Here is a 23185-nt window from a genome sequence, read left to right on the forward strand (position 1 = left end):
AAAGTCTTCTTTTTAAATGTCCCCAGTTTTATTAACCTGCTAGTTGTCCTGTAATCCGGTATTAAGATCTCACAGCATATAGGTTTTTACACATCTCGTACCTAGTTTACTGAGGGACTCATTTTACGTCATACAGTTCTGCAGTTGGCCTGGAGGTGACAGCAGAACATCATGCAATCAGTGTTACCAGGCAATCATAGAAAGATACATACACATGATCATTAAAATAAATACATCAAGACAAATTATGTGAAACTGTTCCATTAACATAACTAACAGCTGAAATGTAACATAGCAGATCAACACATGTGCTACAGCATTTGGTGTTATTCTTGACTTTGCCTTTTAAGGCTACACAGAAATTGTTCTTATTTTCGTTGGAACACAGATGAGTATCAAGCTGCAGCTCATCAAATGGCCCCTACTTATGGAAAAGATGCTTTCCCAAAGACTGTGCTCACCTTTGGCACAGCGAAAGTACTTTGTTGGGTGCTTCTACAGCATGATAATTGGAATCTAACCCCATAGCTGGCATCATTTAGTCTTTGGTACAAAGAGAAACCCAAATAGCACAGAAAGTTTTGGAGGCTATTTCATTATTTTTTTGCTTTTTACACTGTTAAAAACAAGAATAAACTCAATAAACCCCAAATTCTCCTTCCTCAGGTATGTTCATCTAGACTTTATGATGCAGTAAGAAAACATCAATACATTTCAGGGTCTATGAAAATCAATAAAATGTCGGAAAGCCAAGCCTGGAATGCATTATGATATATTTGAAAGGAGATTGGTATCCACTTTCATCCAAGAATATGCTCATCACATACACTTTCAAAGTGAATTTGAAAGCTATTAAGTGGCAATGCTGAAACCTTGCATGGAAAGTATCTTAGCATTGGAAAAAATATAAATTGCAATGGGAAGTATCATATTTTAATTTGAGCCGTCTCCTATGTAGTGCAATACAGTTGTTGTGTTCAGGATATTAGCTCTAAGTAATGAAGCATCTGAGATTTCCTTGAAAGGCAAGCAGAAACATTTTTGTATTTTTTCCTATAATTCCAACAAGGTCATGTGTTTTAAAAATAATTTAAATTAAATATTGTTTGTCATCTTACTGTCCTTTAGAAGGCAAATGTTTATCAAAATCTCTCTCTCTCTCTGTCTTCATTTCTCCCAGTTTGTTTCTCCATTCCACTTTCCAGTTCCATTCTTCCTCCTGTCTCCAAGGTATCTATCCTACACCTTTTTTCCTTCATAGTCTTGAGAGTTTAGCTAAACAAGAAAATTAATTCCCAGCATTTCAAGACTATAAGAGATGTTTCAGGGGGAGGCATGGCTTTTTATTTGCATATCTGATACAGATGCCAAGAAAGTGAATCACAGGCACAGGTATAGAGCAGGGCCGGGCAAGCCGCCCATCGTGCATTTCCTGCTTACATAACCTTTGAGTGTCTCCAGGAGAGATGGGGTTTAGAGAGAGCCATGCTGAGTGCAGTGCCAGGCAGTCTGATCACAGACAGGCTTGTATCCCTTCTCAGAAACTTCCCTGCTGGGTTGTTAAAGAATCATAGGTTAATGTTTAAACTAGAATCATGTCGGCCACAGCTGTTTGTGAGTGAATCTCCACTTTAATGTGAATCTGAGTAGCTGACTAGGATATGAAGGGAGCATTGTCCCCTCCAACATTAGCTACATTGTTATTTAGTCAGTGGCTGAAAAGGAAGAACTGGGTGGCCAATAAGAAAGCAAATGATGCAGGATACTTAAACAATGTTTCTAACCTGTGATTAGACTATATTAATTACTTAGCTATAATAAAGCATAATCTTTATGTTTCATTATAAAGTCAATTTACATCAACGTACAAATGATTTTCACCATCTTTATATAGATCTTAAATGTGTTGTTTAGCTTTTTAATTTTGTTTCATATATATGATTACATCTCTTATGTTTGTTATATATAGTCAGTTGGTCAGTTATCCACTTAAAGATGATCTCTGGATTATTAGAAACACATTAGAAAGACATTCTCAGATGTAATGGCAAAATTAAGTTGAATGTACTATAATTTTACTGTGTGGCCTAATTAAGGATTGATAAATCACTTTTCTCCTCCTTACCCCTGTAACCACCTTTGTCCCCACCCTCCTCGAGAGGGGAGGAAGAGAGAGAGACCAGAGACCAAGCCTCAAAGGAAGCCAATAAATGCGCACAATGTGGGCTTTCAAGACCCTTTCTAATGCTTCCAGTTCTGTGATTTTATAATATAACTTGTAAAGAGTCAAGAAGGCGAGGGGAGTATATTACTCTTAAGGATTATACTAGTTATCATAGCGGGGGTTGATATTTGAACAAAGAGAAGTTACTTAGGTGATAATGAACAATGTTCTGATAAACTGGCTTTGAGAAAGCAAAAAAAAAAAAAGTCGGAGGGCGAACAAATACCTACATTTAGGTACAATCAGAGAGAGGAAATATTTTAAAATTTCTTTTAAAATTTTGATTTAGAACATTTATTCTTAACAGGGAAGTCTGTGAAACTTCAATCCAAGTTCTAAATAAAATATTCCTGCTTTGGGATTTTTGGCTTTTGATATCAGGTATTCAATTCATATGATTTCAAATTAGACAAATGTGTGTTCCTTAGAAAGGAGTTCCTCTGCCTTTCTTTCCTTTATTTTTAGCTTTAAATAGGTGTCGAGCACTTCCAGGTGTCTTGTTTTAGAGAAACTTTCATTTTGTCTAACTGGTGGCAGTTAAATATAGAGAGACCATATAATTTATCATCTAAACCAGGATTCTTTCGAAAATAAAGGGGGAAATATTAATAATTATGCCAGGATGGTAGGCTTAAACCAGAATGAAGTCACATGGCTACCCTAATTGTAGCTCCTTGAGGTTATGGGATATGCAGTTAAATCATTTGTGGAAAAAAACAGACTCAGAGAAAAAGAGATCAGATTTGTGGTTACCAGAGGTGGGCGGTGTGGGGAGGGAAAATTGGATAAAGGTGGTCAAAAAGTACAAACTTCCAGTTATGAGATAAATTGGATGAAGGTGGTCAAAAAGTACAAACTTCCAGTTATGAGATAACTCATAAGATATGAGTTATGAGTACGAGGGATGTAATGTACAACATGATGACTATAGTTAGCATTGCTATATGGTATATATGAAAGTTGAGAGTAGATCCTAATAGCTCTCATCACAAGGAAAAAATTCTTTGTCTTTTCTTTTTGTTTCTATATGAGATGACAGATGTTAACTTATTGTGGTAATTATTTCATGATGTATGTAAGTCAAATCATTATGCTGTACACCTTAAACTTTTACAGTGCTATATGTCAATTATATCTCAATAAAAGTGGAACAAAAAAAAAACTGGAACAAAATAGTCGAACAACAACAAAAAGTGTACATGGAGCCCTGTGGCTTTATAGAGCACAGTAAGAGTGTGAGGTCAGGAAGTAGGGAGTAGCCTGGAAAGGGTCTGATCTAGCTTGGAGAGAAGACTGTGTTTTATTATGGTTTTTGTTGGGATGGAACTGCTACCCCTTATGTCCTCCTCATATTTTTATATTTGTCAGTTTTTTCTTGTTTTATTGTAGAGAGTTAAATTCATAGGACTTGCATTTGAGGAAGAAGGAAAGTGAGGAAGAGTCAAAGACTGTGCTGTGAATCGTATGAAAACTGGAAAAGGAAAAGATAATGTGTTATATTACTGAGTCATTGAGTTGGAGGGTCCATAGGCTATCCATGTAGCTATAAGTAGGCAGCTAGAAGCAAAGATTTTCAGTTCAGGAAGGAAATCAGGTCTAAAGCTGTGTGTATTTGTGTTTCTTCCACATATAGTTGATTGTTAAGTCTCTGAGAATGGATGAAGTCTTTAATTCATTCATTCATCCATTCATTCATTCTAAATTTATCATTATGCTAGATGCTAGGGATACAGTAATAAACAAAGTAGACCAAATCTGTCTTCATAGAGTTTATAGTCCAGTAGGAGAAACATACAAATACAGGGTCCTATGGGCACACATAAGAAAGATACCTAAGCTAGACTTCAGGAGTCAAGGAAGACTCAGTCCTTTAGGATGAATAGAAGCCCAGCAAAGGGGAAAAGAGGAGGAGGGTGGAGTATAGAGAGGGCATAGAGCACATACTGTGAAAGTCCTGTGAGAGAGTGCCTGGCATGTGTGAGAAACCGAAAGAGTATGAATTAAGAAGAAAATATACTTGAACATAGAACTTTAATGAATGCCTTCCTTTAAGGGGAGGATATGGAGGAAGAGGAATCAACAAAGGAGCCTAAGAATGGAAATAGGCAGCGAATCAGGAGAAAGTGTTGAAGGCAGAAGAGAGAGTCAACAGTGTTAAAGCTGCATAAGGGGACTTCCCTGGTGGTGCAGTGGTTAAGAATCTGCCTGCCAATGTAGGGGACACAGGTTCGAGCCCTGGTCCGGGAAGATCCCACATGCCGTGGAGCAACTAAGCCCATGCGCCACAACTACCGAGCTTGCGCTCTAGAGCCCGCGAGCCACAACTACTGAGCCCACATGCCACAACTACTGAAACCCGCACGCTCTAGGGCCCGTGTACCACAATTACTGAGCCCACGTACTGCAACTGCTGAAGCCCCATGCCTAGAGCCCGTGCTCCACAACAAGAGAAGCCACCGCAATGAGAAGCCCGTGCACCTCAACAAAGAGTAGCCCCTGCTTACCACAACTAGAGAAGGCCTGCACGCAGCAACGAAGACCCAACGCAGCCAAGAATTAAAAACAAAACAAAACAAAGAAAGCTGCATAAGGAATCAAGTAGGATGAAGATTAAGGAGAGAAACCATTGAATTGGCAATTACGTGGTTCTTAGTAATCTGCGACATCAGCTTCTTTGGCATGAGAACCAGATTGCAATAGATTGAGGAATGATAGAAAAGTGAGTATGAAGATTTGTTGGGAAGGGAAAGAGAGAAAGGGTGATAGTTTGTGGACAAAATGGTGACAATTAGAATAGGAGAGATGCTTTGTTAGAACACCTTTGAAGCATTAGAAAGGAGATGAAATCAAAGGAAAGGTGGATTAAGGGTGTAATTGGTGTTGCACGTTTCTGGGGAAATGGAGTCAACAGCATGCATGAATCATTTAGCCTTGGGAAGGAGAATTTTGAAACATCAGAGAAAGAAAGATTTAGAAGAAAGCTCTTGAGGGGACAGTTGAGGGCATCCATACCAGTGGTTTCTCCCAGTTGAGTGGAAGATAAAGTCCACTGAATGTGGAGAAGCATAAGGGTACAGCTGGGAGCTCTAAGGAGCATGGCAAAGTTTAGAAATAAGCAAAATCTTGCCAAGTTTTGTGATCACAGCTGAGGTGGGGTTTTTTTTGGGGTTTTTTTTGTATTTTTTGTCATTGTTGTTGTTTGTTTGTATTTTAAAGAGTATTTATAATTGAACCAACTATCATAGCTTTTATTGGGAGCTTGTGTATAGAATTGGAAAAATGAACGAATGATTAAGGTGACCCAGAATTTGGCCTCAACAAGGTAGCAGATTGAGGTGGGAGGAATTAAGGATGTTTTAAGAGTGTAGTTGAGGGCTTCCCTGGTGGCGCAGTGGTTGAGAATCTGCCTGCCAATGCAGGGGACACGGGTTCGAGCCCTGGTCTGAGAAGATCCCACATGCCGCGGAGCAACTAAGCCCGTGTGCCACAACTACTGAGCCTGCGTGTCTGGAGCCTGTGCTCCGAAACAAGAGAGGCCACGATAGTGAGAGGCCCGCGCACCACGATGAAGAGTGGCCCCTGCTTGCCGCAACTAGGGAAAGCCCTCGCACAGAAACGAAGACCCAACACAGCCATAAATAAATAAATAAATAAATTTATAAAAAAAAAAAAAAGAGTGTAGTTGAAATGATGGGCAGTTTTCAGTCCAAATTGCGTAAGAAAGTAAGACAAAGTAGGTGGTGCATGATTTATTTAGAGGACAGGAAGAAACCGCAGATTGTGCTGAAAGTAAAGCAAAGCTTGGTGAGAGGTACAAAAAGATGAAGAGTAGTGGTCAGAGCGAGAAAGCTGTGCTATTAATATAGTAAATGGTAAAGTGAAGTGAAGGTCATTCTGAAGAAAATCATAAAGCAAAATTCCAGAAGGTATGATGGAGTATATAAATGGCATCTAGGGTCTCATAAGACTGTGGGTAGCAGTAGATTTTAAAAGACATGAGGGAGTGAAGGCAAGACTGGGAGTCGAAAGGAAAGGAATAGATTTGGGTGTCCACCAGAAGCTGACAGTCACTTCTGTCACTGTTACTCTAGTCACCATTCCAGCTTCTTTTGTACTTTACCCTCTTCACTGTTATGCTTTTAAATCAAAGGAATCACCTTGATGTCTATACGAAGAGTTTGGTATGTGGCACACCAAGTCTCCTTAAACTACAGTTTTGAATGTAGCTGACTCAGTGATAAAACAGTTGCTTTATTTTGCCATTAGAGGATATTCCTGCCCCAATAAAACCTGGATACTGATTTTTTTTTTCTTTTCTTTTCTTTTCTTTTTTGCTAAATAGGAACTGATTTTAAGTGATTTGGGGGGGTCAAATTTACTTTCCTTTGGGGTAAATTTGAAATTACTGAAACAAATTCTAGAGACATTTTTTAATGTTGTTAATTTGATCATGTTAGTTTTTAGTTTCTTAATTTACCTTAGTATAGACATTATTTTTTTTTAAAGCGATCTTTCTCTGTTTCTTCCCAAGAATTACCACTTTATTTTTTTTTTAATTAATAGCCACTTTATTTATTTATTTATTTATGGCTGTGTTGGGTCTTTGTTTCTGTGCGAGGGCTTTTCTCTAGTTGCGGCAAGCGGGGGCCACTCTTCATCGCGGTGCGCGGGCCTCTCACTATCGCAGCCCCTCCCGTTGCGGGGCACAGGCTCCAGACGCGCAGGCTCAGTAATTGTGGCTCACGGGCCCAGTTGCTCCGTGGCATGTGGGATCCTCCCAGACCAGGGCTCGAACCCTTGTCCCCTGCATTAGCAGGCAGATTCTCAACCACTGAGCCACCAGGGAAACCCTAGACATTATTTTAATTAGTGCACTTTTTAAAACTTCCAGTTTAGAAAATGTTTAGGAGTAGATTTTAATCTGATACAATCTTAGCTTGTTAAACAGGTTAGATTTAGGTCATTCTTCTAAATAACTCCCAAGGTTAGGAAAAATTGCCATGTGTGTCTGAAGCAAATTTCATTTAAAATATTTTAGAATCATTTGGTAAGAGTATGGTTCACTTTGGACTATTAAATCCAGCAGGCTATGTACCTATATTTTAGGGAAGGGACTTTCCAGACTTGCAGATTATCTAATTAAACAGAACATCTAGAATGGCTTTTAAATACGCCCCTTCTCCCGTATTTCACAACCCTTAGGAAGAAAGAGATGTTCTTTGCTGCTGTTCAGGACTCATCTTTTAATAGCTTCAGAAATGCTGGAGTCTGCTCCATCTGCTCCTTTCCCCCCTCCTTAACCTCACTAATGTTATCTAAAGACCTTTTCAGTTCTCTTTATCTTCCTAGAAAATTTCAATACATGACTCATGAAATTTCTCCCTACTTTTTCTTTTTTATCACCTTGAAGCTTTTTCAATACCCAAAGTAATAATCCTTATAACATATGTGCTAGAGTGTTTCTTAATTTACCCAATTCCAATGTCTTTTATCTCCATTTCTCCTAAGTTAACTATAGGGATGGCCATATATCAGAATTCATCATAATTTGGAACTACTCCAGCTTAAAATTTTTGAACTCTGAAATTTTCCTTTCAGATCGTAATTTCAGATTAGGCCACTATCTTCCATTCATTCATTTAGCAAATATTTATTGAGTGCCTATTATACACTGAACTTTATAGTCCTTCCTTTTAACTATGCTACATGGGCTTCTCCTTTACCTTCACTTCTACTTCTTTGATACTCTGCCCTGCTTGTTATTGTATTACTACCCTGACTGTAACCTCATGTGCTTTTCTACCTATAATGGGCCTCATGGTTGGTCATTTCAACTGCACTTTAAATCTGAACCTTCAATTCTGACTTCTTTTTCTTAGGCTCTTTTACGATTTCCTCTGACCTTATTCATTATTATTATATTTTACAATCAATATGTATTGATATTTCCCTACATATTTATGCTTTTTATTGTTCTATATTCCATCCTGCTTTTGTCTAGGGCTTCCCTTTAATTAATTAATTAATTTAGTGTAGGTCTGCTGGTGATGAATTCTGGTTTTGTTTATTGACTTATGACATCTTTATTTCCTTTTTATTTTAGAAGAGTATTTTTTTTACCAGGTATAGAATTATAGGTTAGCAGTTATTTTCTTTTGGCCCTTTAAAGACTCAAGGCAAGAGTCTGTATCAGGTTCACCCCTGCTCTTAGAGTGTTTTGAGAGCCTGGGGTTTTTTTGGTTTTTTTTAATAAATTTATTTATTTTATTTTATTTATTTTATTTTTGGCTGCGTTGGGTCTTTGCTGCTGCACGCAGGCTTTCTCTAGTTGCGGCGAGCGGGGGCTACTCTTTGTTGCGGCGTGCGGGCTTCTCGTTGTGGTGGCTTCTCTTGTTGCGGAGCACAGGCTGTAGGCGTGCGGGCTTCAGTAGTTGCAGCACACGGGCTCAGTAGTTGTGGCTCGCAGGCTCTAGAGTGCAGGCTCAGTAGTTGTGGCACACGGGCTTAGTTGCTCCGTGGCATGTGGGATCTTCCCGGATCAGGACTCAAACCCGTGTCCCCTGCATTGGCAGGCGGATTCTTAACCACTGCACCACCAGGGAAGCCCAGCCTGGGGTTTTTATAGGGGCTTCCCTGCTGGCAGGTCCTGAACTATAATCCTTGTCCTCTCAGTGCTGAGAAACGTCCAAATACTCCAATTATAGGTAATTATAAGGACTTTATAATTCCCCTCTGTGTGAGATGGGAAGTCACTGGAGAGTTTAAATGGAGGAGTAATACACAAAAGAATTTCTCTGTTTACTGTGGTTTAAAAAGAAAAAACCATGAAGAAGCAAAGAAGAACCTGAGAAGACCAGTTAGGAGGCTATTGCAAAAAAGCAAACAAGAGATGAGGGTGGCCTGTAATTTTTTGTCTGGCTATTAAAATAACTTCCAAACTGCCTCAAATCTTGATCTACTCAAACCATTTCTTCCATGTGATGCCACAGTGATTTATTTCTAAAATTCATATCTAAAGATGTCACTCCTCAGAGATTCCCCATTTTATATCTTTAGGTAAAAATTCAAATTCCTTACCAAAGGAAAACAGATCATATCCATGCTCTGGAGCCTTCCTCCCTTTATATCCTCCTTTCTTATTCTACCTCTTTCCTTTAGCCAGTGTTATCTACTTGGAGCCTAGACTCTCTCTATAGGTTATAAAACCCCCTTAGGCCTCCATGCCTTGGGCCATGTTTTCCTTCTTCTTGGACTATCCTTCTCATCAACTCCCCTCTCTTGTCTGACTTACTCCAACTCATCTTTAAAGATTCAGGTTAAAGACTAAGGAAGAAGTTTATCTTTCTCTTGGAAGAGTTTCTGAACCTTTTCCTTCCCCATTCCAAGACAAAAATGAGTCTTTTCTGTGGATTCAGTACAAATCAATAAACATTTATAACATCTACTCTCTACCAAAGCAGTTTTTAGGAGTTGGAGAATCAGAGAGGACTAAGCTGCAGTATTTGCCCTCAAGATCCTTGTTCTAGAAGAGAAGACACATAAATACATGATTGCATTATAGTGTGATAAGTGTAGTAGTAAAAAGCATGATCTTGGGAGGAGGGTATGAGTGAAGGGCTCCGAGAAGAGGAGAAATCCATATCGGTTTTTAAGAATAAATCAGAGTTTATCAGGCAGACAAGGTGCATGGGGTAGGGCATATATACAAGATTGAAGGAACAATATGTGCAATGGTATAGAATGGCAAAACATCAAGGTTTAGGGAATTACAGAAAAATGCGTATCTGAGTGTAAAGTTTAAAAGGTGATTAATGGAGGTGAGCTTAAAAAGAAAGGCAATTATTGAAGATCTTGTTTTCAATACATACCTTTATGGTAATACTTAGCATACTGTGTGGTAACCACTGGTTTTCATCTCTATATCACACCGAATGGCTCCTTCAGGGCAGGCATTCATTAATCTTTACATACATAGCACCTATCCAAGTGTCTAAGATGTAGTGGATACACAGTAAATGCTTATGTTATTAATGTGAACCCTTTAAAACTTTTAAAAGATTATTTTACATAAGACTATTATTCGGTATTTGGTACAAATATCTATCTATCTGTCTACCTATCTATCTTATCGCCTGGGTCGAATCTAGGCATTATCAGTTCCAAAGTCTAAGTATAAAAATAAAATTGAAATAAAATGCAATTAATTAGAGATTCTTTTTTTTAAGATAACTATTTATTTTGATATAGTGATGTAAATAGAACAGAATGAAGAAAAAATTATGACAGAAATCAGATAATCTTTAAAACGGAGGAGTGTGTCGCTTTTGGGAGAAATCACCAATAGTCTTTCTTTTTTTAATTTTTATTTTTAACAGCTTTATTGAGGTTTAATTTACATGCCATAAAATTCATTAATTTTAAGTATGAAGCAATAACAAAAACTTCAGTTAAATGTGATGTGCAAGGCATGACATATCCAGTATGTAACATTTTAAAAATTAAATGTTATTAAATTGCTTCTCAGATTTAAATAGCTGTTATTGAGAGACAAGACAAATGAGTAGAATGGAAGAGACATTTATGCAGCTTTGTCTAGGAAGCTAGAAGTTCCATGTACATCTTTTTTTTTTTTTTTTTTTAATTTTTTTTTTAATTTTTTTTTTTTTTTTTTTTATTTATGGCTGTGTTGGGTCTTCGTTTCTGTGCGAGGGCTTTCTCCAGTTGCGGCGAGCGGGGGCCACTCTTCATCGCGGTGCGCGGGCCTCTCACTATCGCGGCCTCTCTTGTCGCGGAGCACAGGCTCCAGACGCGCAGGCTCAGTAATTGTGGCTCACGGGCCCAGTTGCTCCGTGGCATGTGGGATCTTCCCAGACCAGGGCTCGAACCCGTGTCCCCTGCATTGGCAGGCAGATTCTCAACCACTGCGCCACCAGGGAAGCCCCCCATGTACATCTTTCCATCCACTCTTATTTCCTTCTTGTATCTCTTCCACAGCATTGGACACCAGATGGAGACATTTAAGAACTCTGGAACTCAGTTGGGTAGGGGAGGTAGTCTGTTGGGTCTCTAGATTGATAGTCAGTTTTCAGCCCTGGTGAATTCTTGCCTCTTTTTCCCAAAAGGGCATTTCAAACCACTTTGGAAAGTAACACAAATGTGTTAGAAATGTCATGAACATAAGGAAAAGAGATGTATAACCTGGAATCAATCATAATAATACATAGTAGTAATCTGAGAAAAAATGGAATACCCAAATCACGTACACTTATACAAGATCCAGTGACTAGTTGACTAATAACCAACAAAGAAATAGGAAAAGAAAATGAAAAGCAAAGGTTTTGAATAAACACATTGCTTTGTCTTAAGTAGTTTTACACATCTTTTCAAGAAAAAAAATCACTTGAGCTTGTTTGCCTTCTCTTAACTTTTTAAAAATGGCTTTGCTGAGGAATCTACTAACCATTATGGTTTCTTCCAATATCCTCTCCTTTCTCCCCCTTCTCCCTTAGCATCTTTTTGCCACATACATTGCTCCTTCAGCCACTCTTGACATTGGACTCCAACAGGAAAAGAAGAAAGAAATTTATATGAAAATACAGCCGCCATTTGAAGACCTTTTCGACACAGCAGAAGAATATATCCTTCTCCTCCTTCTTGAGCCTTGGACAAAGATGGCAAAATCAGACCAAGTTGCTTACAGAAAGGTATTGTGGCACTGATGAATTGTGTGTGAACAATTCAGGTTTACTCCAAAACTGATGGTGGCCAACATTGTTAACTCACAAGAGAGAAAAGCTGGAAAAGATTTCATGTGGGCCAGGGACTCAGAGTTAAGATTTGGGCAGACACAAAATTGGGGCAGGGAAAGTATTCATTAACTTAGTTTTTGCCAGTTTCCCTGTTGTGTCCTAGCAAAAGGCTAAAATTGATGTCATTTTTAAGTCTGTCTACAAATATGTCAGCAGAGAAAAATCTGAGTTTTGGTTTCCTGTGAACCAATAAAATATGCCATGATAATATACTGGCTTTGTCACTTCTTGCCATTTCTCAGCAGTGACTTTAATTTTGATTAATGGAAGGAGGCTGTTTATTTTTATTCTGGATGAATTACAGTAAATATTACACCCATGGAAAATATAAACGTTTCATATATACTGTGGAAAGCACATTCTCTGACTTAAAGCACCCTCAGATGTTCATCAGGTCAGACTGCTTGATTTGATAAAAGTGTCAACACATCTTTTTTCATTCCAAAAGAGGTCATTTTAAGTCTCAGTGCTTGAATATTTTCACTATTCTTATTGATGGGTGGAGGAAATTTCTTTAAATGTTTATTTTGAATCACAAATTAAAACCATTTGTGGGTATTTTTAATATTAAGTTAATGCATGTACCCTGTACATGAGGTCATTTCAGATGGATCCCTGCTGTCTCTGTATTGCTCTTCTTCATTCAGATCTCCTGAACAACTTCTTGGTCATGTCTTCTCCCAGAAAGGATGGGTGAGGTAATTAAGATGAAATTAATACCAAGCACCTCGGATAGAGTCACCTTATTGGATAGTGACCAACACAACTCTATGGCTCACTAAATTCATTGACCAAACTAATGAATTTTTCAGTCTTGATTTCGTTTTGTCCTGAAAAATTAGCATTTGTATCCTTTCTACTACAAAAATACATATTTTACACTAGGAAAATTGGGATATTATATGAAATTTTAAAAATATTCTCTCCAGGGACTTCCCTGGTGGTCCAGTGGTTAAGACACCGTGCTCCCAATGCAGGGGACCCAGGTTCCATCCCGTCAGGGAACTAGATCCCACATGCCACAATGAAGATCCCACATGTGGCAGCAGATATCCTGCATGCCACAACTAAGACCTGATGCAGCCAAATAAATAAATAAATAATTTTTTTTTTTAAGAAAAGAAAAATTCTCTCCAGTCATGATTTTATTATTTTTTAAACTAATTAAATTTTTTTTGGCCACGCCTCGCAGCTTGCGGGATCTTAGTTACCCAACCAGGGATCGAACCCATGCCCTCCGCAGTGAAAGCACAGAGTACTAAGCACTGGACAGCCAGGGAAGTCCCCAGTCATGATTTTAAATACAGTATATGGTATAGAGGAAAATGGATATAAGATATGGTCCTAGGATGACAAAACAGATTCAGAATTATAACTGACTTCCCTAAACCAAGAAGTTTTAGCATTAGCAGTGATTCTTATGAAATGCCTGGGACAAATTATACACTCTTTTTAATAAGAGGAAAAATAAATTTCTCTTAATTCTATAAACTTCTTAAGTTCAGCCCAGAGGACTCCTCTAAAAGTCCAGCTGACTGGATTATGTAGACTCTTTCCCAAAAGGGATAAACACGAAGATTTAACCAAAATGAATTATTAAATACAGGAGTTCTCAGTCGGACAAACTGATTTTTCTCAATAGAGAAATGGAAAATGATCTTGTTCTCCTGACTGTATGAAGCAGTGCAATACGCACTCTGAAGGCTAAGTCCTACTGTGAGGTTTACTTTGATGATTGACTCTCCCCTCTCTTGCTATAGCAATAAAACCTTTGCTCACAGACTGATAACAATAGAGTCCAGTCATTTTTTTGCTCTACTGTGGATTATTTGGTCCCTAAAGCTAACAGTGCCTATCTTCATGACTATTATCCTGTTATAAAGAATAGAAGATGGAAAAGTAATCCACCCAACATGTTTGCATTGTCTGCTGGTTCACATGGGGTGTCCAGAAAGGAGGAATGATCTTTGGTGGCATTATATCATTACATAGAAATGTATACATTTTTTATCATTTGAAGCCTGACTTTGCTGTAGCTAATGTTTTTCACTATGTGGGTCTTCCTGCTTCTGCCTCCAAACTAACTTACTTTATTGTCAAGTGTATTTGTTTTTTGGCCCACTGTTATTGGCAAATGGTGCATTCCTTCCCCACTTTTTCATAATGCACATTCTTTTTTTTTTTTTTTTTTAAATTAATTTATTTTTGGCTGTGTTGGGTCTCCGCTTCCGTGTGAGGGCTTTCTCTAGCTGTGGCAAGTGGGGGCCACTCTTCATCGCGGTGCGCGGGCCTCTCACTATCGCGGCCTCTCTTGCCGTGGAGCACAGGCTCCAGACGCGCAGGCTCAGCAATTGTGGCTCACGGGCCCATTCGCTCCGCGGCATGTGGGATCCTCCCAGACCAGGGCTCGAACCCGTGTGCCCTGCATCGGCAGGCTGATTCTCAACCACTGCGCCACCAGGGAAGCCCCCAATAATGCACATTCTTTTGATGTTACAAACTTTATTATTGTGTTATTATAGGTGGAGCTGGTGGAGGAAACTCGACAGCTAGATTCCACGTACTTCAGAAAGCTACAGGCTTTGCATAAAGAGACAGTTTCCAATAAAGCTGAGGTAAGAAACTCTCTACTTAGAAAAACACAGATTTTTTTTTTAAACGTCTTTATTGAAGTATAATTGCTTCACAATTGTGTGTTAGTTTCTGCTTTATAACAAAGTGAATCAGCTACACATATACACACGTTCCCATATCTCCTCCCTCCCGCATCTCCCTCCCTCCCACCCTCCCCATCCCACCCCCCCAGGGCGGTCACAAAGCACTGAGCTGATCTCCCTGTGCTATGTGGCTGCTTCCCACTAGCTATCTATTTTACATTTGGTAGTGTATATATGTCCATGACACTCTCTCACCCTGTCACATCTCACCTCTCCCCCTCCCCATATCCTCAAGTCCATTCTTTAGTAGGTCTGTGTCTTTATTCCCATCTTGCCACTAGGTTCTTCATGACCTTTTTTTTTTCCCCTTAGATTCCATATATATGTGTTAGCATACTGTATTTGTTTTTCTCTTTCTGACTTACTTCACTCTGTATGACAGACTCTAACTCCATCCACCTCATTACAAATACCTCCATTTCATTTCTTTTTATGGCTGAGTAATATTCCATTGTATATATGTGCCACATCTTCTTTATCCATTCATCCGATGATGGACACTTAGGTTGCTTCCATGTCCTGGCTATTGTAAATAGAGCTGCAATGAACATTTTGGTACATGACTCTTTTTGAATTATGGTTTTCTCAGGGTATATGCCCAGTAGTGGGATTGCTGCGTCGTATGGTAGTTCTATTTTTAGTTTTTTAAGGAACCTCCATACTGTTCTCCATAGTGGCTGTATCAATTTACATTCCCACCCACAGTGCAAGAGTGTTCCCTTTTCTCCACACCCTCTCCAGCATTTATTGTTTCTAGATTTTTTGATGATGGCCATTCTGACCATGTGAGATGTGAGATGATACCTCATTGTAGTTTTGATTTGCGTTTCTCTAATGATTAATGATGTTGAGCATTCTTTCATGTGTCTGTTGGCCATCTGTATATCTTCTTTGGAGAAATGTCTATTTAGGTCTTCTGCCCATTTTTGGAATGGGTTGTTTGTTTTTTTGTTATTGAGCTGCATGAGCTGCTTGTAAATCTTGGAGATTAATCCTTTGTCAGTTGCTTCATTTGCAAATATTTTCTCCCATTCTGAGGGTTGTCTTTTGGTCTTGTTTATGGTTTCCTTTGCTGTGCAAAAGCTTTTAAGATTCATTAGGTCCCATTTGTTTATTTGTGTTTTTATTTCCATTTCTCTAGGAGGTGGGTCAAAAAGGATCTTGCTGTGATGTATGTCATAGAGTGTTCTGCCTATGTTTTCCTCTAAGAGTTTGATAGTGTCTGGCTTTACACTTAGGTCTTTAATCCATTTTGAGTTTATTTTTGGTATGGTGTCAGGGAGTGTTCTAATTTCATACTTTTACATGTAGCTGTCCAATTTTCCCAGCACCACTTATTGAAGAGGCTGTCTTTTCTCCACTGTATATACTTGCCTCCTTTATCAAAGATAAGGTGACCATATGTGCATGGGTTTATCTCTGGGCTTTCTATCCTGTTCCATTGATCTATATTTCTGTTTTTGTGCCAGTACCAAACTGTCTTGATTACTGTAGCTTTGTAATATAGTCTGAAGTCAGGGAGCCTGATTCCTCCAGCTCCATTTTTCGTTCTCAAGATTGCTTTGGCTATTCGGGGTCTTTTGTGTCTCCATACAAATTGTGAAATTTTTTGTTCTAGTTCTGTGAAAAATGCCAGTGGTAGTTTGATAGGGATTGCATTGAATCTGTAGATTGCTTTGGGTAGTAGAGTCATTTTCACAATGTTGATTCTTCCAATCCAAGAACATGGTATATCTCTCCATCTATTTGTATCATCTTTAATTTCTTTCATCAGTGTCCTATAATTTTCTGCATACAGGTCTTTTGTCTCCTTAGGTAGGTTTATTCCTAGATATTTTATGCTTTTTGTTGCAATGGTAAATGGGAGTGTTTTCTTAATTTCACTTTCAGATTTTTCATCATTAGTATATAGGAATGCAAAAAACACAGATTTTTAACCTAGGAAGGATTATCACTGCATATATTGGGGGGGAGCGGGGGAGGGAGTAGGGATCCTATATTGAGGAAATCATGTATTCATAAAGTAGGGGACAGGCAGTTTCATTTTCTGCTGCTTCTTTGCCCAACATGCTGCATTTGACAGGTGTCACATTTTATTGACACATTTAACAACAAAGCCAGAAAAATAAAGCAGATGAAGTAGCATAGGGAGCCAAGATACACGTTTGCCTTAGCTAAGAGCCTTCAAGCCACATTATATTCCTTTGAATGTTACTGGTAATTTCTGTATGGCAGCAGCGTTATTTGTTGTCAAGTCACAAAAGAATTAAATTGAGTTTTCCAAACAGAAAAGGAAGTGTTGTGTGACAGCAATAAGCAAAATAATAAAGAAAAAATATGGAAAGGCTTTAACAGAGTCAATAAAAAGATCATAGGATTGACTAGGATATTAAAGTGTTATTTTGATTTATAAATTTGCAAATTTGTGATTGGCTAAGTAAACCATGACAGATCCATAAGGCCATAAGATTAAATGTGCATATCTACATAAAAATGACAGTTTAGATTCATATTTATTGACATGGAAAATGCCCCCGACATATTATTATATAAAAATGTGGGGAACAAAAACACTGGTATCGTGTAATCCTATTCACCTAAAATTATACATGCATTCCTAGGTGTATACATATATGCAAAGAAGGCTATCTGGAAAAATGTTCATCAAAATATTAAAAAGTTAGCTCTGAGTGGTAAGGTTTCAGGTGATTTTTAAATTTTCTACTTTGTACCTATCTGAAATCTTTATTCTTTTGCAATAAAGTTTTACACAAACAGTAAAGCTATTTTTTAAATGTAACCTTCATGTTATTGCCTTATAAACACAGAAATGCTTTATTTGAAATTCTATTAATATCTGGAAAGGATACATAAAAATTCATAAAGTTGTATCTTTAAAAATTTTTTTAATTTATAATACTATTCATAATACTTATACCTATCAAAAATTGATTTTTTTAAATATAGGTAGTTTATCTCATGGTCTGAGATAAAAACAAATAGGGAGGTGAATTAATTATATAGGGAGTTATATAGGAAGGATGTCTGAAGAATAAGCCTCTCTAGCTCTTTGCCCTGAAGGACTTGTAAACTGTTCGCAAAACATCAGAGGTGTTAAAAATACCTAACGATTAACTGTTTTATGAAGGAGATTTCATCTAAAGTATCTTGTACTACTCTATAACATAAAAAACTTTTATACACAAACTAATGTTTTATGTTCATGATATATTGTTAAGAAAAAGAACCAAGTTACAAAACCATACATAGTTGTATAGTCCTATTTCCATTTGTAATAAACCACATGTGTGTACAAAAAAGACTAAAAGGATACACATAAAAATGTTTGTGGTGGTTATTTCTGAATGGTAGTACAATGTATGCTTTTTGTTTTCTTTTTATTACAAAAGACATATTACTTCTGTACCAACAAAAATAATAAAATTAATATTTTATGAGCAAGTGTATAGTAAATATTTACTAATGTTCCTGAAAAGAAGGGAATGGAATGGAAAAGAACAGAACAGAATTTGATGTGAGTTAGAACCAGATTCTAGATTCTTTACCCAGTTCTACCATTGGGCTGATAAATGCCATTGGCCTAATAGTTAACTTTTATTTCAGTTTCTCTTTAAATTTGGAAAATAATTTGTTTTATTTAAGAGATTTTTATGAAAAGTATTATTTCATTAGGACACTACTTGTGAAATTGGATCTGGTATTTCACTACTTCCTCATGTCTCTAAACAAACAGAATACTGGAATAATGTTCCTGCAGAATATAGGCATTTTAATTTTAATGATCTGCTTAACAACAAACTGGAGTTTGAACATTTCCATCAGTTTCTTGAGGCTCATTCTTCAAGGTAAGGAACATAACCATTTTAAAATTTATTTCTCTCTTAAAATATTTTTCTAAACTGCTATTTCTTTAAGATACTTGTTTTGATTCAACATATGATAAAAATGGTTTGGTGCTAGATTTTACCCATTTCAGTAAAAATTAATGAAACCTGTATGGATAACTTTTTGTTGGGAATTGCATTTTGATAATAGCAGCCTCCAAAATGTTATTTTAAGTGGTCAAACAATATTTGTTGATACTTTTACCATTGGCTAAATTAAAACACCAGTACGTTTTATTTTTGCCTATTCTGATGTTTCTTTCTTTTGCATTTTTCTAAACAGGTGCTCTAATGACTCTTTCTGAGAATGTCTCTTTTATATTTCACTAAGCTATTGAAATTACTGTACTATTTTGTGATTTTCATTAGTTAATACATAAATGAAACATTATAATTTTGCATAGAATCTTGGTACCTTATGACACATTTATCTAATATAAACTGAAGTATTAATCATATTTTTTCCATAATTTTCTCCCAAGTTAACAAAAACTGGTTACACCTGGGAGCCAAGTTTCACATATATAGTTTCCCTTATTTGTGATGATAATTATTCTAAATTTAGCAGGTTGCCAAATAGACATGCAATAGGTGGAAATTTTTCCATATTTGAAATTGATAATACTAGTTCATCATTAATGGAAGAACTCTGAGACCCTACCAGTATGGTGGTAGATTCTTCTCTGATCCCAGCACTCCTTGTATTCATTCATATATTTAGCCAGGATAAGACAATATTAATAATATTGTACTCATTAGTTCCGTGGTCTAATCGGTTGTGCTAACTACTCAATACAGCACTTTCTAAATTCTGTCAAAACAGCAACTTGTTTGGTGTTTAATAGAATTGAAAGAAATAAATAAGAAGGGCTGTACTTTTTCATTTTAGCATGGACCTTATGTGCTGGACAGACATTGAACAGTTCCGAAGAATAACTTACAGAGATCGAAAGCAAAGGGAGGCAAAATCTATGTACATTAAAAACAAGTACCTTAATAAAAAATATTTCTTTGGACCCAACAGTCCAGCTTCTCTATATCAACAGGACCAGGTATCAACATGGAGACATATTTTCTACATTTAAGTATGAAAACTAGTAATTTATTTCTTTTTGCCAACAATCTGAACGTCTTCTTTTTTTCTTTTGCTTTTATGACTTATATGTTAGACACTTTTGATATCTTTTTTTTAGGTATTCATAATTATCTACAAATGTCTTTTTTTTTAATAAAGGCTGCCTTCCTTTATTTACTTATTTTTTTCCATAATTTAAATTATTTATTTATTTATTTATTTGGCTGCACCGAGTCTCAGTTGCGGCATGTGGGGTCTTTAGTTGCGGCATGTGGGATCTTTAGTTGAGCCATGCAAAATCCTAGTTGCAGCATGTGGGCTGTAGTTCCCTGACCAGGGGTCGAACCCTGGCCCCCTGCATTGGGAGCGTGGAGTTTTAACCACTGGACCACCAGGGAAGTCCCTCTACAGATGCCTTAAAATTCACTCAAGTATTATATATTATTAAAACTGTGTTATTTTTAAAGTAATTTATGGAATAAAAATAACTTTCATTCATCCACCCACCCATTCATTCAGCAAATATGGGTGCCTGTGATATGCCAGACGCTGTTCTAGGTGCTCAGGATAAGTGGTAAACAAGGAGGACAAAGTCCTTGCACCTTTCAAAAGCAGAAAACAGCCATTATCAGCCATTAAGCCCCATCTCTACCCCTTTTCTGTTCTTCTCTTACTTGAAATTACTCCAAACATAACTGATCTTTGAAAAATCCTGTTTGCCATTGTACTGTCTCCCAAAACAATTTTTATTGACCAGGAACATAGATTTTCCATTTTGTTGAGCCAAGATCATATGGCTTTAATCACAACTTATTAATAACTAGACGGTGTCATTACTTACAGCAAAAATGTCAGACTGGGATTCAGCGGTGGTTTTGAGTGTTCATGTAATTGATCACATGAGATATGGCTCAATTTTAATGCCTTTGAAATATAAAATTAAGTGTTATAATTTATTTAACCTGAAGTTTGCTAATACTAGAAGTTTGCTGGATCAAATGTGTAGCATTTGATTTCTTTATTTTCGTAGTTTAACAGGATGTGTACCCTAATGGCATACGTTTGTGAAATACAAATCTCAGATTAATTCAGTAAATTAAAGAAAAATTCAGAGCTATTCACAAGTAGGGCATACCAAATTAAAAATCTAGTTCTTTGGGGGGAAAATAAACAAAAGTCCTTGGGAGTAAGAGGGAGAAGAAATTCTAGAATTAAGCAACCTTAACAAAAATGTCTTGCCATTAGTTCCCTGAGATACAAATCTGGGATGTATTAGCAAAAGTGGCTGGGAGTATCTCAATAAGCATAAGTATGAAATAAACACATGGAAAGCATTTGTTTTCTGTTTGGCTTGGGCTACATTGTGTGAGGTTTCATGGTATCTGATGCTACTGTGTGAACCTTCCATAGTAAAACTTGCTGAGAATTAAAAATTCAGTGGAAAAAGTCACCCATTGCTGTCATAGCAAATGATTGTGCTTACTACAGAGGAGTTTTCCAAATGACCCTTCTTCCTCATCTTTGTCTTTACTTTTATTTATTTTTTATTTTTTTAATTAATTAATTTATTTTTTTATTTTTTGGCTGTGTTGGGTCTTCGTTTCTGTGGGAGGGCTTTCTCTAGTTGCGGCAAGCGGGGGCCACTCTTCATCGCGGTGCGCGGGCCTCTCACTGTCGCGGCCTCTCTTGTTGCGGAGCACAGGCTCCAGACGCGCAGGCTCAGTAGTTGTGGCTCACGGGCCTAGTTGCTCCGCGGCATGTGGGATCTTCCCAGACCAGGGCTCGAACCCGTGTCCCCTGCATTGGCAGGCAGATTCTCAACCACTGCACAACCAGGGAAGCCCCCTTTTATTTTTATTTACATATTTTATACTTAAGGATTTCTGCATCGCCTTATGTTTTATATAGACCATGCTAGTTCTAATCCTAGTTGTGTGGCCAATTTGCAGTTTGATTAGCAAAGTAGTTTTTTCTCTTATTCTCTTTTCTTCTTATTTTTATATAGAAACCATATTATTGTTAATATTATTTGATTAATATTATTAAAGGATGGCTAAGAGAGTTTCTCTTTTTTATATAAAACAATATTATTATTAGGATTAAGTTAATCTTATTAATCAAAGGAGAGCTAAGACTCCAATGAGGAGCCCAATTTTTTTCTGTGTACAAAAAACTCACCAATTTTGAGTGGTATATACACAGAAACAGGTTGATTTATAGTAGGAATTGGCCATTAGTATTGTTTTTTAATTAATTAATTTTTATGGCCATTAGTATCGTGGAAGCCAGTAATTCTATAGAAGGAAGATTTTGGCCACAGAGAAATTGTCTTATAAAAGGGCTACTTGTGCAAGTCAGAGACTATTGTCTGTATAACCTGGCCTTTTTCTACTTCCTGCTATCTCTGTTTTCTTCTTTGAAGTTGTTGGAACAGCCCTACGTTGCTACCACCACCATCATTCCACCATCTCCAACCCAATGTTTATTGGTAATGTGCATATTTATAATGTCTGAGTCAAGGTTGTTTCTTAACTAATTAATGCCTTATTTTTCTCAGACACAAAAGAAAATGTCTTCTCAAACAAGTCCATTTGAGTAGAATCAGAGATTCCTAGAATATTAGACCTAGAAGAGAACTTAGAAAACTAAAAGTCTAATGCCCTTATTTTACAGTCGAAGAAACTGAAGCCATGGAGAAAAAAATGGCATTGCAGTTGTCACACAGGATAGAAATCCCTGTGTTCTTTGAAATATATTATCATAAGCAAAATCATACATCTAAAACAACCATCACATAAACCACAATTCTCTGTTTGATGTTAGAGTAGTTATCTGTCTTTACTATACACAGTAAAGCCAGGAGCTATTTTACAGAAAATGAAAATTCTGGCACCCATCAGGTGCTCAGCAAATAGTCTTGAGGTGAATGAATAAATTAATGACGATTAGCATTTCTTTACCTAAACAGAAGTTTGTTGTTTCTGTTTCATTTTTATTTTCTTAGATAATGCATTTAAGTGGTGGCTGGGGAAAGATTCTCCATGAGCAGCTTGATGCAGCTGTTCTAATTGAAATTCAGAAGCATGTCCTAAATAGGCTAGAAAATGTGTGGTTGCCATTGTTTCTTGCAAGTGAACAGTTTGCAGCACGTCAAAAGATAAAGGTATGTAAATTAGTATAATCTTGGGATAGCAACGGACAGCACCTCTCAAAGCCTCAAATGTGAAAGCCTGTTGACTCAGCCATTGTCTTTCTATGGCATAGTGGTTAAGAGCAGGAAGTTAGACTTCCCAAGTTTTAATCTCAACACTGCCACATATTAATTGTACAACACTAAGTTTTATAACCTTAGTTTTCTCATTTGGAAAAGAAATAGAGTAAATAAGAGTAATAGCTTCATAAGATTGTTATGAAGAGGAAATGAAATGATATATGTGTAGTTTCTTAGCATGGTG

General features: G+C 37.1%; 1 protein-coding gene across 1 annotated transcript in view; it reads left to right on the forward strand.

Moving 5' to 3' along the window:
- The window catches only part of RGS22 (regulator of G protein signaling 22), a 170053-nt gene that overhangs the window by 95755 nt on the left and 51113 nt on the right, over positions 1 to 23185 (forward strand). Inside the window, exons 15-19 of the mRNA XM_057531906.1 lie at positions 11734 to 11928; positions 14556 to 14648; positions 18444 to 18616; positions 19545 to 19707; positions 22735 to 22893. Coding sequence (XP_057387889.1) covers positions 11734 to 11928; positions 14556 to 14648; positions 18444 to 18616; positions 19545 to 19707; positions 22735 to 22893 — 783 coding nt within the window. The remainder of the gene's footprint in view (positions 1 to 11733; positions 11929 to 14555; positions 14649 to 18443; positions 18617 to 19544; positions 19708 to 22734; positions 22894 to 23185) is intronic.

This window comes from Balaenoptera acutorostrata, chromosome 17, assembly GCF_949987535.1.
Source record: "Balaenoptera acutorostrata chromosome 17, mBalAcu1.1, whole genome shotgun sequence".
Classification (NCBI taxonomy): domain Eukaryota; kingdom Metazoa; phylum Chordata; class Mammalia; order Artiodactyla; family Balaenopteridae; genus Balaenoptera; species Balaenoptera acutorostrata.